This window comes from Camelus bactrianus, chromosome X, assembly GCF_048773025.1.
Source record: "Camelus bactrianus isolate YW-2024 breed Bactrian camel chromosome X, ASM4877302v1, whole genome shotgun sequence".
NCBI classification, from domain to species: domain Eukaryota; kingdom Metazoa; phylum Chordata; class Mammalia; order Artiodactyla; family Camelidae; genus Camelus; species Camelus bactrianus.
The window spans coordinates 64139518-64156795 of record NC_133575.1 but is presented as its reverse complement, the minus strand read 5'-3'; the positions used below and the strand labels follow the sequence as shown (position 1 = coordinate 64156795).

General features: G+C 37.7%; 1 protein-coding gene across 1 annotated transcript; it reads right to left on the bottom strand.

Moving 5' to 3' along the window:
• Positions 1-337: 337 nt before the first annotated feature.
• On the bottom strand, positions 338-13257 carry TBX22 (T-box transcription factor 22). Its single transcript, XM_010950605.2, has 8 exons — positions 12764-13257; positions 11999-12185; positions 11039-11140; positions 9451-9625; positions 8401-8565; positions 7968-8032; positions 7496-7581; positions 338-5522 (listed from the first exon to the last, which is right to left on the bottom strand). Exons 1-8 carry the CDS (start codon positions 12939-12941, stop codon positions 4909-4911), a joined length of 1572 nt encoding a protein of 523 aa, XP_010948907.1. The 5' UTR covers positions 12942-13257; the 3' UTR covers positions 338-4908.
• Positions 13258-17278: the final 4021 nt, after the last annotated feature.

Here is a 17278-nt window from a genome sequence, read left to right as displayed (position 1 = left end):
TCTTGCTTGGCATCATAGTTTGAAGATGATCCAACCTGGATTTTGAAAACAGTTATTAATGAGCATTTAAATACCATATGTTTGGCCTGTGCATGAATTCCTGTAAAGAAAGCCAAATACAATGTCTGTGTAAGTGCAGTAGTGAGTAATTGCTACTTCAACTTGAATCTTACTAAGAAATTATGCCTCTTTCAAGGGGTAATCTATGTGTTGGTGTTTCAGTGAAACAATTTTTCCTAAAATTTACAAAATTCAATAAAGTAGGAAACCAGTATAATTAGTAAGAGGTCACAAAATCTTCATGTCACAAAAGAAATATGAAAATTCAATTTTAGGCAAAATTTAAATGAATGTAAAATACTAATATATCAACACTTTCAAAGAAATTTCCATAAAAATGGGAAAATGAATTATATATTTAATCAAAACATCTTTAATTTAAAGACATCAATTTTTATCTGATTTAAACACATGATTTTATTCCCTTCTTGTTCTAGTAAAATTTTGAATTGTTAAAACAATTTTCAACATCTAAAATATTAAATTGTACTTTAATTATCATGTGCATAAGTATGTGATCTTAAAATCAAAATTCTGTCATCTTTAACAATAACAAATATATAATTTGATAAAAGAGTTTAATGATACAATTTGTACTATAGTTTCAAGGTTTTCTATTTCATTTCAAATTTTGTAACTTTTTTAGGTACTTTGAAAAATAAATCCAGTATACATGTGTACATTTCAAAAGTAGAAATATCCTATAACTATTCTCTGTACATCTGCTCACTATTCTCTGTACATCTGCTCACTATAATGTATGTTTACATATTAATGTGCAGTACAAATTTGTAAACATGAATATATGAAACTTTGAAAGGAAATGATACTAGCTGTTTTCCTCGCAATATTGTATTGAAACAGCATTTCAAAAATTGGCCAGCACCACATTGGTAAATAGTTTTAATACTGGATATGTTTCAAATGTTCTATGTATCTATTTGTTCTGTTTTATATTGTCATCCAAACCATGTTTATTTGCACAGTTTTAATACAAATTATCATTTAATTGCAGTCCAAACTTAAGAAGATTAAATATATATGAAGGCACTTACATCAAAGCAACAACCACCAATGCCTAAGCTATGCATTTGGTTTATTTTAAACTGCTGTAATAAACATGTTAAATTCCAGTGAAATGAAGTGGTAAACTATTGCTGTATGCCAGGATATTATTGTTATTTTGTATAAATGAAGATTTTTCAGCACAAAAGCAATGTATGTCTAAATTGGAGTAAAAACATTGTACTTCCACCCTGTCAATTCAATTCACAAAATACAGTACACGCAATTAGACATTTCTAGCTATATTTAAATCTGAATTGCCACATAAGTATATATAATTGATAGTATAAGTATGCAATGATTAGATGTTCTTTGTAGCATCTCTTTTTGAGAAGAGGAAGGAGAAAAAGCAACATGGTATAAATTATTTTAAAACAAAAGTAGACGAAAACCCTACTGGTTGTATAAATTACAGTGTAACATCTGGAATTTATCAAATTGTATATTCAAATAAGTAAAAGATTTGTTCCTGACATTTAGTAAGGAGATGTCAACTGTTTATTACCCTACTATATACATGGACATGCAGCACTATTGTCTCAAAGTAGCTAATTTTGTCATCAGCATATTTGTAGATTTTTGTAAAATATATTTCAAATATTTGTACAAAACATTTATTTCAATCATTTTCTGGCTTAGCATTGCAGCAATAACAGTTAAAAGATACATGTTATCAGCTTATGTGCACCATGATTTTTCCCAAGGTGCATACTATAAATGATTAGGAGAATAAAAAGGGAAATATTCCATAATGTCCAATAAAGATGCTTGTCTTTATTCATTGTTGGCACTTTTTCAATTCGTCAGCACATAGGACTCTGATCATTCAAAGACTGATTCACTGACTCATCACTTGCTTAAGTCTTATTGTTGATTTCTTCTCACGCCATAGACACACTTTAACCTCACAAAAGTAGAATGAAGTCATATGGACTAGGAATGGATCCATGCCTAACAGCAGTGAAATACCATGATTATTTATCTTTGTAGCTTGAAGAAAATATAACTTCATTTTTGTAGTACAGTGAATAGGAGCAATGATATGTTTGAAGACTCTGACATTATGTGACCTAAATTATTCATTAATTTTAAAATGCAATGTTCAGAGGCCTTAGTCCTTCTGTTTAGTGAAAAAAATAACAGTTTTGATGTTCTAAGTTATGTTACCTAAAGTTATCTTTTGGTAATTAAAATGTAATAAATAGAGAGGATTTATTCTGTGTTTTGCCAACAGACTCAAACTTCAATTCAAGTCCTTGATTTAATCTTGACTTACTGTTCCACAAAGTAGAATCTTCCTGACAAGAGAATCTGACTAGAGGTTTCAGCTTGACTGGGAGTTGTGCAAAGATAAAGCAACATTCAATTATTTCCTGACTCAATGTACAGGTTTTACAGAGTTGATGAAAAGTTTATTTTCTTTAGGTTTACTTGGGGTAATGCATATAACCAGGTCAGGTTAAGAATCAGATTTTATATATCTAGATAGTTAAATTAAGATGTTTTCCTTTTAAAGGGAGAAAGGGATATATAGTAGGTATGGTTAAACAAAGTGGAATTGGCAGTTTTGATTATTAGACTTGGGGATCTACGAAGTATCATTTGGCCACTTTTATTTGCTAACTATTTCTTACTTTGTCTAACTAGAGTGGTTTTGATTTTTGTAGGCTTTTAAAGCAATCCTAATATTTAGTTGATGCAGTTGAAATTAATGTAATTCCACAGTATTTTGTTTTTTATTCCATAACCACAGCCTCAATTTACCAAGTTACTCAAGTTTTGCACCATCCTATTTGGGAGTAAGTATTTATTCAACACAAAACAGTAAGGGCATTAAGTATTAATTGTGCATGAATTAGAGGTGTTAGCAATTTTCTGCAGATGAGTAACTTGCTCAGGAGATAGGGGCCTGCTTACTGAACTTCTTGAGGTCTCTTCCAAGTCTAATGTTCTATAAAGGCTTTCCCTTGGTAACTTCTTCAATTAAAAGTATGAAATGACAATTTGTGAACACTATATAAAAGCAGCTTAAATAGATGTCTAGATTCTAGCTTTTAAACTTTGCCCCTTTATATTAATTGCCTTTATCAATATTGTTCTGTATTATAAATTTTATATGGGTTATATATAGAAAAATTATCAAAATATATAGAGTACAGGGTATATGTACATGAGCAGCTACAAAATGAATGCCTTCTCTTAAATAATCATTGAAAAATAATCCAGAGATTTTCTGGATTTTTCAGTTAAATACTTTCTGCTGTTAGTTACCAAATATCTGCCATTTAAACCATCAGAATAAGTTTCATTATAATCTGAAATGGGAGTTTCTGCTTTTAAAATTATAATTAATTTTATCAGTGAAAGTTAGCCTACAGCTTTCCTGTTTTTGGAATAGACAGAAATAAAGTGTACTTGCTAGTTTAATCCCTGATTTGATAATTTTGGGTAGTACAGATTTTCTGCCTCAAAGACTTTTATAAAGGGTACCTAATTAGTTTGGGCCACAAATAATATTTCCTCTTGACTAGAATACTCAATTTGAATGTAACTATGTGCTGTTCTACCCTACACCCAGAAGTGAAGGGGCTTATCATTTTAACACATATATAAGAAAGTATATTTATAAGGTACATTTAAGAGGAAAAAACATTTTGAACAAAATAAGTAATAGTGGCATGCTGTTCTTAACATGTGTTGGAAAATTTTTTAAAAAGCTATTTATCAGTATGGTTGGTTTGTCAAAAGTCAAGTCATGGCATTGCGATATGAAAGGCCTTGGCTTAATAAATTATAGAGCGAGTAGTATCAAAATTAAAATCCATTCATCTTAAGGATACAGAGGTTATATATAGGTTATACTTAATAAGCCTTTTCAAAAAATTTAGAACCAAGTGAAAGGAAACGTTTCAACTTCATAAACTAAAATAAAGTCTCATTTATGCTGGTTTTGTGTGATTTACTGTGATTAATGCACAGGAATGGAATTAAATTGTACCATTATAATGATGTTTTCATATTAATGGATTCAAATATATTCTCTCCCTTCAAATCATAACTTCTTAGTCTTTTTGGAGAACTAAGAACGATTTGTTTTTGTCAACTGTGTATAAAATATCAGGTTTGTTAAAAGAATAAGTAAACAAGCTTCACCTCAGAATTATCCAAAAAGTAAAAGGAAATAAAAGATCAAATTTATTTAGAATATTTTGGTTTTCATTTAGGACTAAAAGGTCCTTAGGCTGCAATTATTAATATTAGAAAGTTTATGCCCTTATTTGTACCTTAAAATTGAGATTAGTAGTTCCTTCAACAGCAGATATAAAAAGCAAGTGTACAATGAAATTTTCTTCTACAATTACTAAATAATTACAATGAAGCCAATATTCATAAATAAAACTGCAATTGTTTCACTACTTTCATGTGAATTAAATCCATATTCTTTTGGTCATTGTCTATATGTAAGAGGCAATTGACATGGTAAACAAGCTTCACTATAATTAAAGACTTCATCACCTGAAGTCATTTTTCACTGGTAGTTTACCTCATCAAACAATATTTATTGAATATCTTATTTTGAGATCTAAGGCTACTATAATCAGAGATTGTTATAGACCTATAACAACTTCTCATGAACATTTCATATGGCACTTTAAATGCATAACAAAGAAATACCCTCTGATAATGTAGCTTTTTAAGCCCATTAGCTCTTGACCAATTTTTGGCTACAAATAAAGAAAATATGTGCTCACAGATAACTGTTTTAGGAATGTGACTATTCCATTAAAGGCAATGGTTAATTTTTGGATACCAAGGAACATGATTACATTTGCCTTCTCTAAAAGAAATGTGACTGTTGTCATTCACTTTGAGACGGTTGGCAGCATTTACCAATCTAGATGGCATGGAAAAGTTGTACCTATAAAAACCATAGGAAGGATGGAAAGAGCAACCAATTGCTTCCTGGGAAATGGGGTTTGGTGATAAAATGTTTCCAGGTGCCTGTAATCCATACAACATTTGACTGGCAGAATTAGGAGCTTGTTGACATTGTCCATTGAAGTCTTCAGATGAAACATTTTTTGAATTGGTGACCCCCAAGGAAGATAATATGGGAACTTCCATCATGAGTGGGGCTAAAGACTGAGAACTGTTGCTGCTTGCTAGCCTTTCAGGAGCAGGCAAGATAAGAGGCTGTTGTCGCCAAAAATTAGTTGGGCAAATCTTGTAGCAAAGGGGCAGGTTGATATTGTGTAGGTACACTTCTGAACAGGGCATTCCAAGGGAGCCTGTAGGTATGTGAAAAGTAGGAGGGGAGCAAGGTGGAGAAAGCAAAGAGTTCAAAGGAGAGGGAGCCCCTCCACTAGAGGTCACTGGAGATGAGCCACTGCTTCCACCTGCGAATGACAATTAAGTCAATGAACAATGAACTTGATGTGCCTACTGAATCAGTAATCATGTTCAAAACTATCCTGCTTCATTCTTAGACTGGCTTTCTTTGCAAATTCACCATTCCTTTAACTCCTTTGGAAAAGAACATTCCTCTGACCAAAGTTGAATATAGTATCTCTACTACTCCCACTATTAATTTTAGCATTATTTTTATGTATCATGTATTGAGTATTCACTGTGCTCTAGAACTATATTAGGCACCTTAATACTATTTATTCAGTGAATTACAAAAGAAGCCCAATTAAATATGATCCAGAGAAATCATATCTTACAAATAAAAGCTAAGTTTTTTAACTTTAAAACATTACTGAAATAAGCACTTGACTAAATTAAACAAATTGGTTGTTTGAAACTCTATAGAAAGCTTCAGTCTGATTAAAAAACCAGTGCGTATGAAAGTAACCTTTACAAATTGAAATAACATATTTAAATACATTAGTTTTTTTTTCTTACATGAATATTGCAGATGAAAAAAGTTCCATGGTTCACTATATCAAGAGTTAAAAACACTTTTGCAGTTTAAAAAATATGAAGATGAAAGTGCTCATATCGACACTGTCAAGTGATCTTTTATGGTTGCCTAGCATCTACTAAAACTAGAGATAATTATAAGGTCCAGGAAAATCTAGAATCTACATCTTATTTTTATAAATGTTTGAATTTTTTTAAATTGGTTATTGACAAAACCTAATCAAGTTTTTGTGTTTTTTTTAAGTGCTGCTGTTTTTCTTAACCATTTTTGCATATAGACATAGTCTAATCCTTTATCAATAGGGTGGCAAATATCTTTTATAATTAAACATCAAAAGTTATTTTTTTAAAAAAACTTGTACCTCTTTTCTTTGCAATTTGAGAGCATTCTGGACATCTTAAATAATTAAGAAAACTGTGTACTTTAAATTATCAATCAATGATCATCTTTAGCTTTTTTATTAGTGCACTTTATGTTGATTTAGATATTTTAAAAGCATGCTGCCTAGATACTATTCAAGTAATACTGTCAGGTAAGTGCTCATATTTTTCTACGCCACTCTCTAAGCCAAATTAATACAGTCAATCCAATGAAATATTTCACCAAATGATCAAAATTGGTCTCTTTACATTTCAATTATTATTATAGGATCATGTAAAATTCAACCTAACTATAATGTTGATGATTTTCTCCATATCTGTAACTTTGAATTAATGTTCAAAGACAAACAACTTTAACGGAGTAAAGACAAAAAGGGTAAAATAATTCCATATTGCTTACAAAAAAAAAGACTCTTTTATTTATTGTTAAATATCAGAGTAAATAAAGGTATGCATTCTTCCACCAGAAAGCCCGCATTGTCAAATTTTTATGTAATTATGTAATGCACTACCTAAGACCAAATACCTTGCAAACGTTTTAAATGCTTATGGCAATTAAGCTAATTGTGATGGCTTCATATTGTTTTCGACATTTATTTTGCCTACTCACAACAAAAGGAAAATTAGAGCCAAATAATGATAAAATTTAAGGGAAGTCATTTTTATCATGTGCTGAAAGTTTCTCATTAAAACTTAAAATGTTTACTTCAATATCTAACATTTACAAATAAGACCACTAGTGCACTACAGGCAGATCTTAAAGAATATGAGATGAGAAGAGATGCTGGAGAATCCAGGTGATTTCTGGAGCTCTCAGGATGTTTGATAAGTCAAGAAAACAGAAGTCAATAAATCCACCATTACTATGTTTGTGCTCTTTTTCCTTCATGCCAGTTACCCTCCCTTTTTTCTTCTTACCTCCTCATCAGGATAAGTATACACCCACATGCTTGTATACACACATTTTCTGGCATGTACTTATCCTCTTATGTAGCATTTGTACAGAGGTTTTGCCTGTTGTTATTTCATTAACATTTAAAAATAAAAATAGTAAAATTTTTCTTACTTCGTGTGTCTGCACCAAAAGTTTTAAAATCCAAACTGAGAGAAGGCCTCCATGGGTAGGTCTCTAAAAGCCCATCCAATACACCCCTGAAAAAGAGATTCAACCTTCAGCAAGTCAAGAATGCAATTCCTGAAAATAATCATTTGTGTAAATTTTTGAATTATTTTGTTATAGTTTTTAGGGATGAATATCTGAGATATTTTTCTTTTATAACTAAACTTCTAAATAAAATTCCCAGTGATTATTCCCTGAATAAGAACCCTATGAATCTAGAATAAGCAATATATTAAAAATGGGTTGGGAAGGGAGTGGGAGTAGGTAAGATTTTGGAGACAAAATATCTAGGTTCTTTTCTTACCACCTATTAGTTACAAAATTGAAGGCCTCTGAGTCTCTGAGCCACCATTTCCTTACCTGTAATACTTGTGAAAAGGGCTATATAAATATTAGATGTGACTGTAATATTGCTTACCTGTTTCTTCCAGGATCTCTAAATCCTTTCGCAAAAGGATTCCTGTCTATTTTCAGTTTGGTAATCTATGGATTTAAAAGAGAAAGAAAGATAAAGTCAATGCCCTCAGCAGTAACACTATCACTGTTGCTTTTAATGGTTACAACAACCACAAAACTTCTCAATGTGTAACATGGCATGTTAAATAAATATAAGCATATTGCCAAGTCAAATTTGGAATGTTTATCTCCTTTCTCTCTTGTAACTCTTTGTTCTGCTCTCCCTTCTAACACAAGATCCACACAATTCATAATCAAATTTGCCTTGGTGATCATGCAATAAGACTATGAATTTCTTTTCAATCATGGAAAATTCGATTTATATAGTGCAGCTTCACACTATCCCAAGTTTCTCTGGAGCCATCCCTGCTTGCCTGGGACCTAATTGGTTTTACCTGCTGGTTTTGGTAAGCTGTCACCGTGGTGAACTCAGTTTCTTTAAAGGAGAATGTTTTAACCCCTTCAGCAGGCAGGGACTGAATCCGGGACATGTCAACCCTGCTGTCCTGCTTCATCACGTGAACACGGGGCTTGTACTTGTGCATGGACTGCAGAATGATCTGGAGGAGAAATCATCAAATGCTGCCTAGAAATTGACTTCCCCTCCCCGACACTGTCCCCCTCTCATCAGCACTCCCAACCTTCCCACACAAAAGTGAAGCTAAACCAGAAAGCCTAGGCTAGCCACACACAAGGACTTTGCCATTTGGCCCTGCACAGAGGTCCTTGAGGCTAAGGCATTTCAGGAGCCAGGCATCACAGCAGCATGAGGCAGCAGTAATTCCATTTCCAGATGATACCTTTTCCTGCTTCTAAATGTGGGTGACCATGTGATGTCCCTAAATGTCATTAGTATCTGACTACCTGTCATAAATTCCCTGGGCTTATGTAATTGATGGGCAATCATTTGACATCCCCCATCTCCTAATCCCAGGAGCATCTATTTTCTTTTTGTGGCTGGCACAGGGCCAGGCCAGGCAGAGCAGAGGTGAGGTGCACCTGGGAAGAAGGTTCAAGATCTAGGTGACCTTAAAAGGCCTTCTATGGCGGCAGGTTGTTGGGGAGATTTCCACCACGCCATGCCTCACAGAAGATGCCTGTCAGAGGAAGCCAACCAGAGCTCACAATGCTTGCCAGGGAGGCTGAAGTTCCAGAGAGCTCAGGGAAGCATTCCCTTCCACTCTCCCAGACCAGGCATTCTGGTTTGAACAAGCCTCATTTGATCCTCAAACTCCCTTCACTCACCATCCCCAACCCCCAGCACTCTCAGATGCCAAACAAAATTCACAAGAGCTACTTTAGCCACAGGCCTAGAACTTGGACAGTTCTTAAGATCACAACTAGAGCATCAGGGAGACACCTCCTTGGCCTCTCCAGGTCGACTCTCACGCTGACGCTTTGGTATTCCCCTCTTCTCCTCTGGGCAGAGGATTGAGAACACTTACATGGCCTTTGTCGTCCATCTCATTGTTGGTGAGTTTGACTCGATCGAAGCTGATGATCTGTCGCATCCAGGTCTCTCCAGAGCAGGGAGAGTCCGGGTGAACATAGAACCTGGGAGTGATGCATGAGTGGTCTGTATTCCCAGCTACCATCCACTGCGAGCTGTGATACATGTACCTGAAAATGCGCAAAGTGTGGCTTTAGGTGCAGCGGGCCAAAGCCAGGAGTGTGGGCTGCTGGCATCTCATTCTTAAGGCCTCGGCCCAGGTTTGCCCACTAATCTCAAAGGTAAGTAGTAAAGATCCAACTTGATTTCCAAAGAGTGTTCAGGGACAAAAAGCAAACTGTAAATAAGCATATGTCACTAAAATGCAGTGAAGTGCCAGGGCAAGTATAACGTCCATGAAATTTCAGAGTCTGGTTTGTATTTTCTCACAGAAACTGCAACAGAAATTGATCTAACTCATTTTACCGTGCAGAGACACCTGGAAAATCCTGGTGTCTTGTGTCTTGGGCCACAAGAGTCATGGAAGGAGCTGAGAGATGAGAAGAATGTCTGTGCAGCCTACAGCTACCAGGCCTCGTGGAAGCCCTTTGGCCAACAACACTTCACATCAGAATATCCCCAAGGAACTCTCCCCTTGGAGCCTCTGGGCTGATTTCCGCATTGTCTCCAATCTCAGCTTCTCAGTTGTGCGCTGAATTCCCCAGCCAGATCAAACATGAGAAGCAAACAGCTTGTGCTATTTCCAGGCTGTGGCCCCAGAAGGTCCTTGAGCCCAGCCTTCTTTTTGCCCCGCAAACCCAGCACTGGGGGCTAGGCAGGCTGTATCCCAGAAAGGCTAGACACCCACTTCAGTCAAAAGCTCACAGCCAGAGTGCCGGCAGCTACCGCCCAACCCCCATAACCCTTGAGCTAAAGCACTGCCGCCCAATCCCCATAACCCCAGAGTTAAAGCACTGGCAGACCGGCAGAACTTCTGGGTTGCGAGCACAGAAAGCCTCTTGACTTTAAATCATTTCAGTCACTTACAGCCTACTCTAAGTAGAGAGCTCTCATCAAGAGAAAGGTTATTTGATTTTCTGGGACCTGGCCTCTGCTTCAGCAGAGGCTAAGGAAGGAAGGGCAAATGAACCTATGTGCAATAACTTTTAGACTAGCTTTGGATGACAAATCAGGGCATCACTCAAGGACCCTGCTGCCAAAGTAGGACAGCCCAGAGCCCGGTAGGGACCCAGAAGCCTAGGAATTTCTTCCCAAATTCCTTCAAACAGCTTTCCTCCCAGGTGCCTGAGTCCACATCCTCTGCAGTTTGCAGAGCGAAGGCCAGAACAGTGGGTCAGCAAGAGGCCTGGGGTACACTGAAGCACCAATTGGAACCTGTGTTTCAGGAGTGAGAGGAAAGAGGAACAAGTCTGCTTTTCTCTCAGTCTGAGCTCTAGTTTGAGAGAGAAAATTCAACTCTCAAAGCACATGGGAGAGAAATACCCCCTCCCATGATAGAATTTTCAAAATAGTGCTTTCAGGTTCCCTAGATCTGAATCCCCATTCCCAGCCTTGGCTTAGTACCCTCATTTGAGTCTGGTTACCTATAGCGTTTGGAATCCACAGGCACCACATCAATGGCCACATAGTACTGTTTCCCTGGGTCCAGCCCTTTCACCTTGACCCGAACAGAGGGGAACATCCTCCTGTGAGAGAGAAAATAAAGACTGACCCGAGTACTATTAGAGACACATGGAGTGGGGCAGGGTTGGGGACAAATGAAAAGTGAAGGAATTCACAACACGTTTTCCACTCTAGGACAGGTTAAGGAAATATTTGCTACATGAAGAAAGATTGTTGGTTATATGCTTGATTGAACAAGGTCAGGATTTCTGAGTGGATCAGAGTATCCTTACCACAAGGCTTTGCCCATCCCACTTTCTACCACCACCATAATAAAAAGCTATAGAAGAAAAAGTAGGAGAGTAAGAGTTTTGCCCCTCCCTTGAGTTTTCAGTGATACTTTCTGTGAGGCAGATTTGGGAAAGACTGAAATTAGGAAGATTCACACACACACACACACACACACACACACATAAAATTACCCAGCTGTGGTGAAGAAGCTGCCCCACAGCAAAAACTAGAAGAGGAAAAGGCACACCTCAAACTGACTTGGGCTAAAGACAGTGGGCTGGGAATCTGCTAGATGGGATATTTTCCACTGATAACTGTGAGGCTTTAACATGGCCTGGCCATGGCTTAGGATGTAGGGGTAGCATCTGGCACCTGCCTTGGCAGGTATAATTTTTATACCACACAGGCAAGAGCTAGAAGAATGTGTTCTTGGAATCAGGGTATATAAGAAAGAAAGACTGAGACACTAACATGGGCCAGGCAAGGCCTAGTCTGCTCGACTGAGGGGCAGTGGCTTTCTAATACCTGTCTGGGATAGGAACATGGGGAGAGGGTTACCAGAGCATAAAACTGGAGGCAACCCTCTTATGACAGCAAAACATTGAGTGCCTATTGTGTAGGGCCCTTGGACAACTTGGGCAAAGCCGAACCTGCCCGCCTTGGTAATGATCATCTCAGTCCCAATGTCATGGAATCTCTTCCACAGCTCGGATCCTTGAAGCTCCACTTGGATAGCATCTTTCTCTTCCAGACTTACGCCGCTGTTGCGGTCGCCGCTGCCGCCTCCACAGCCTGAGAAAGTAGTTGCTAAGGGTTCTGTCTTGGGTCGCTTTTCTGCTGGACACAGAGACGCTGAGAGTTTGAGAGAGCGTCACAGTTCATGAGCCCCCTTTTCGCTGACGCCTGTCTCAAAACATACCGGCCTAGTCTCTTCCCCGGGAATCTTGGCTGCGGTCTCCAAATTTCCCACAACACCCACTGTGGACCCCCGATGGAGAGAAAGCGGGCCCAGGTCTGCGCCCTGTTTGACCATCCTCATTCTCTAGGAGACTTTTGGTCCCCAACGCTGAATCCCCTTAGGAACTGGGTGCATGTCCTGCTTCCTACCTCGAGAAACAGTCCGGTTCCCAGGGCTTCAGAAGTCTGGAGAGTCTCACTTTACAAACCTGTGCGGACCCTCTCCTTCACCGCAAAGGAACCATATAACACTAAGGGGCTGAACTTTGAGACTATGAAACTTCCCCTACAGCCAGATGGCTGAGATATTCCCGCGGCGCCAAGCGCAGCCCTCTGCTGACATCCTATGGTAAGGCTAGCCGCCCTCCAGCAGCGTCGCGGGGCCAGTCTGAGACTTTCTGATCCAGCAAGCCCGGGGTAGCCGCTCAGGGATTTGGAGCCGCAGTAGAGGTACTTACCTTGTTCGCTCTTCTTCACTGTGGCGCTGCTCCTTCTCTCTTCTTCCTCCTCCTCTCCACCCTCTTTCTCCAGCAGCTCATGCTGTGCCTCCTCTCTTGGGTCTTTCAGTTTTCTTTTGCTGGGTCTTCCCACCAAGGCTTCCACCGAAAAGGCGTGCGCCCGAGAGCTCAGAGCCATCCCTGGAGAGGGAGAGGAATATGTGCTCTGCAGAGTTTCAACCTGAGCTGGGTTAGGGAGAGAGGGTGGGAGGGTGCAGATGACAGGCAAAGGAAGGAAAACAGAAAAATCCCCAAATCAGAAAGACAATTTCTAAACTCTGTATTCAAAGGAAGAAATTGTGCGTATGATTTTTTATATATACGTATAGCTTTTCTTTAAATAGAATGAAAGGAGAAGAAGATTAAACTGGAGCCAAAGTCCTCTGGAGTCTAGTCCTCCTTCTCTTTGCGGTCTCCTCCCTCCCAGTGGGCATGTGCAGACCATCAGCCCTCAAATCCCTGATTCCGGGACCTGGCAGAGTGCAGAGATTGGCAAACGCGGCTTTTTAGGGAGCGGACCTGCCGCCAATGGCGGCTCAGGCCGCTCGGATTGGGAGATACTGTTGCATAGGACTGAGTGAATACCCGGCTGGTCACAGCCTTCACTGTTTGTTTTGGAAACTGTTGGAAGCATAACAAAACACCATGAGTGACACTTCAGAGTCTGACGGGGATGAAGGGGCAGTGCGGGGATGGAAAGGGGTTGGAAGTTGGCTGGAAAGGGGCTCAGGGTAGTAGGGAGGAGGGCTATGCAAACTTACTGTTTTACATTAAATTGTGAAACTCAAAGACATGCGAAGTAATCACCACGAGGGTGATTACTTCCGGTGATTTCTAACAAAAGTGAAAATATTATTTAACCAGATCCAGAGAAGTGTATAAGGGGTCTTTTACTCATAAGTGAATGCACTGGGGAAACAAAGAAGAGCACAAGCTTTCTTTTTTTAATTTATTCTTCAGTCTGGCTCTCAAACTAGGTGAGCCCTGTGCTAGTCTAACCTCTATCCAGGTGGGGAGGTAAGGGTCAGGGCAGGTAGGAGGCTCCCAGCTGCCCTCTTTCAAGGATCAAGAGCAAACCTGGGCCTTCAAGCCCTGCCTCTCCTGGAGCCCAATATTCCCCCACACAGCCTCCTCTTCCTATTCTTCTGACTTTAATCAGCAAACACAGCCTAAGAACTCCAGGGCCACCAGCAGAGTACTAAGCAGAATTGTGCTCCCAAGAATGTGGCACTTCAAAATGTTCTGCTCAGATAATTGATTCCAGTGTCTCCTGAAATAGCTTCCTGGACTAAGTTTTACTTTTCCTTAAAATAGATAAAGATATCTTGTCTTTGTGCCAGGAGGAGACTTGCCTACCACTTCCAAGGAGCATGTCTATGTATGCAGATGTGAGATGTCTGACTGTTTGGGTAGGATTTGGTCATCCACTTTTCATCAGAAATAAGAAATCAGGCACCTCTGGCCTCTCGCAAACTGCATCCTAATTATTGACATTTTTACGTTTTCTGAAAGATTATTCTGTTCTCCTCTGACAGTTTGTTCTGAGGACATTTAAAGTCTATTCAACTTTGTTAAAACTAAGCTGGAACTTGAATGAATTGATACCATCTCAGTGCTGGAGTTTGACAGTAAAAGACTTTTTGTGGCCTTTTAGTTTAAGCTCCTCAAATACAAGGGTGCAGTGGAAATGGTGGTGGTGGTTTGGAGGGTGGGGTGAGATTAACTTCTAGCTAGTCCATAGAAAGGAGATCTTTAGGAATCTGGTAAACTTTAAACATCTGATGAATTATTTCAGGTACTATGGCAAAAGGTTGATTACAATCTGAATGCTGCTGAAGGGCTTGGTTTAATAATCTGCTCACCCTGCAGGGCTGGGAAAGACACTACCCTTACCTTAGAGGGGTGTAGTGAAGCTCCCTGTAAGGCTAGTATACCAGACACTTGAGCTGGAAAATTCAGGTCTGTGAGTGATCTTGGACACAACTCCTTGGACATTTATTTCATTCTGCAGCTATTGGAGGGGAGGAAGAGGATATTAATACATTTGTCCATCTCTTCTTACTCAAAAGATAAGTTTTCTATCCATTGTATATTCCTAGGTGAGAAAGACACAGCTGAAAAACAGAAAAGAGTTATTCTATTTAATTTTGAGTGCTAATCACAATGTATCACTTGCATCAGTGTTTCATAATATAAGCATTTTCTTGCTTTTGAATCCTGGCTAATTTTATTGCTAGAAAGCAGGAAATTGCCTTGTGTATCAAGGGAAGATTCTGTCTGGTAGTTTTTCTTAAAACCAGGTTTCTGTAAAAATAAGGCAAAAATGTTTGTTGCCAATGTCTGTTTTAGCATTTCAGACTATCTACTGTATGATGGGATTTTTTAATCAAGGAAATAGCACATATTGGGATATAAATTTCTTTCTTAGGATAAACTTCTTCCTAGATACTAATTATACACATGTAATTTAGTCATCCAGGACTTTTTATTTTATAATCTGAACTTTTTGCATTCCCATTTCAGTACCTATCTGATGATATGACTGGGAGAAAAAGGAACCCCCATGTGTATTGGGCTAAGATGTAGTCAATTCCTGTTAACTTTTATTTGAGAGTAAAATTATTGCAAGGTTCAGGATCAACTGCCAAAGCACTGAGTTGTCAGGTACCAAGGATGTGAGGGGCATACATTTATGACAGAAATTCATTTTCCACAGCTGAAAGTCTCTTTTAAACATTCTCTTTAATTCAGCCAGGAACTCCATAAACCTTTATAAGAGATTCTTCAACCCATGTGGAACATGCAGAGAGAGGCTCTGGGACCCACAGATGCCCACATTAGAAAGAAGAAAAATTTTTTAAATTGACAATTGGAAAACCCTTACAATAAAATGTTGATTTTAAATTGCCAAAAAGTTATCACTAGGAACACACAGAGGATTTATCTCTTGAAGAAAAAATAAATTTGTGATTAATATAAATCAAATATATTCAAAATGTATGGAGATACAGAGGATATACCTGTGCCTTAAGGGCTATATGGTTTATAAGAGCTTTTATTGGATATGAAATCTGAACCTGCTTTAAGGAAACAGAAAGCAATTTGTAATTATCTAGCAAAAAAATCAATATTTTATTAATTGCTATAAATATGTATGTGAATTAACATATGCACAAAACAAGGTCAGCTCTGAAGATAATGCTTCTGATGAACTGTACGTGCATTAAAGTAGATATTCAGAATTAAGCTAATGTACATGAAAATGTTACATTTCTCAGATATTTATGACATGTCAAGGACAAAGATTCATGGCCTCTCTAGTTTTCTGTATAGGTAATACGGGTATATTTGAAAGAAACTAAATATGCCTGTAGGGGAAAAAAGTCCTGTGTTCTGCAGTACTTACTAACCAAAGGGATGATGTCAAATCTTTATGAAGGGATTCCAATTGACACTTTTAATTTAGAAAAGAAAGAATGAAACAAATTAACTGAAATAAATCAATAAATACTTCAAATATATACCTATATTAAGTATAAATAAAATAAAATAAAATGCTTTGAGACTGGTTGTTACCTAGTGCCACACTTTGGCAAAAGTACAAGCAACTTCATGATAGAGATTTTTTCCCTCCAATTGTTATTCTTCTTCTTCGTCCCTTGATCCACATTCCATACAGTTAAGATATTTTGGCATACTTCCAAGCTTGTAGAATGTGAGTCTGAAATAGGTTGCTCATGATTATTTTTGTCATTACTTGGGAAAAGCCTACCAAAGTCAAGAAATGCAGAAAGTCTGTTTCCTCACAACACTGTTTGAGTACCAGAATTATACACTTTGCCTTAACTAGCTAAGTTACTTGAATAAATAAATTATCTTTGCTTAAGTGAGTTTCAGCTGTGTTTTCATCACTTGCAACCAAAAGAATCCTGACAAATACATTCATCTTGATAAAAATTTGATAAATCACTTTTTTCCCCTAGTCCTTCTTCCTCTTTTCTTCCTCCTCCTTCAATACTACTGGTTCTGTGAATTAGGAAATTATGTGCTGCACACTACCCCAGAATCATAAAACTGGAAATTTTACTTTCTACACAAATTACTAAGACTATAATAATTAACAAAAAAGTATAAAGCTCAAGCAGTATAGCATGTAGGAGGACAGAATTTGAATTCAGACTGACCTGATTCAAATTCTGACTTTGCTACTTTCTATATGAGTGACCTTATATAAGTCTTTTTAAAAATGTTCAGTCTCTTAATTTTAAGCTTTTAAACTTTTGTTTTTGATACCTTCATCATAGAATATGTTTCTGTAAGTGTATATATCTGAGAGTATTAAAATAATATACACAAACTACTCTGTATAATGCCTGGAACATAGTAAGCACTCACAGCTGTTTTCAACATTAAAAGGATGATGGAGGTTAATTTCAAGAATGTGTTAATTTTTACGTTAACCATACAATTATAAAT

Coding starts and splice junctions, on each gene's coding strand:
- TBX22 (XM_010950605.2), bottom strand. CDS start 12,941: ATGGCTCTGAGCTCTCGGGCGCACGCCTTTTCGGTGGAAGCCTTGGTG. Junction 8,566..9,450: donor AGATGGACGACAAAGGCCAT/GTAAGTGTTCTC, acceptor TTTCTCCTCCAG/ATCATTCTGCAGTCCATGCA. Junction 5,523..7,495: donor TTTTGGTGCAGACACACGAA/GTAAGAAAAATT, acceptor TGTCATTCGCAG/GTGGAAGCAGTGGCTCATCT.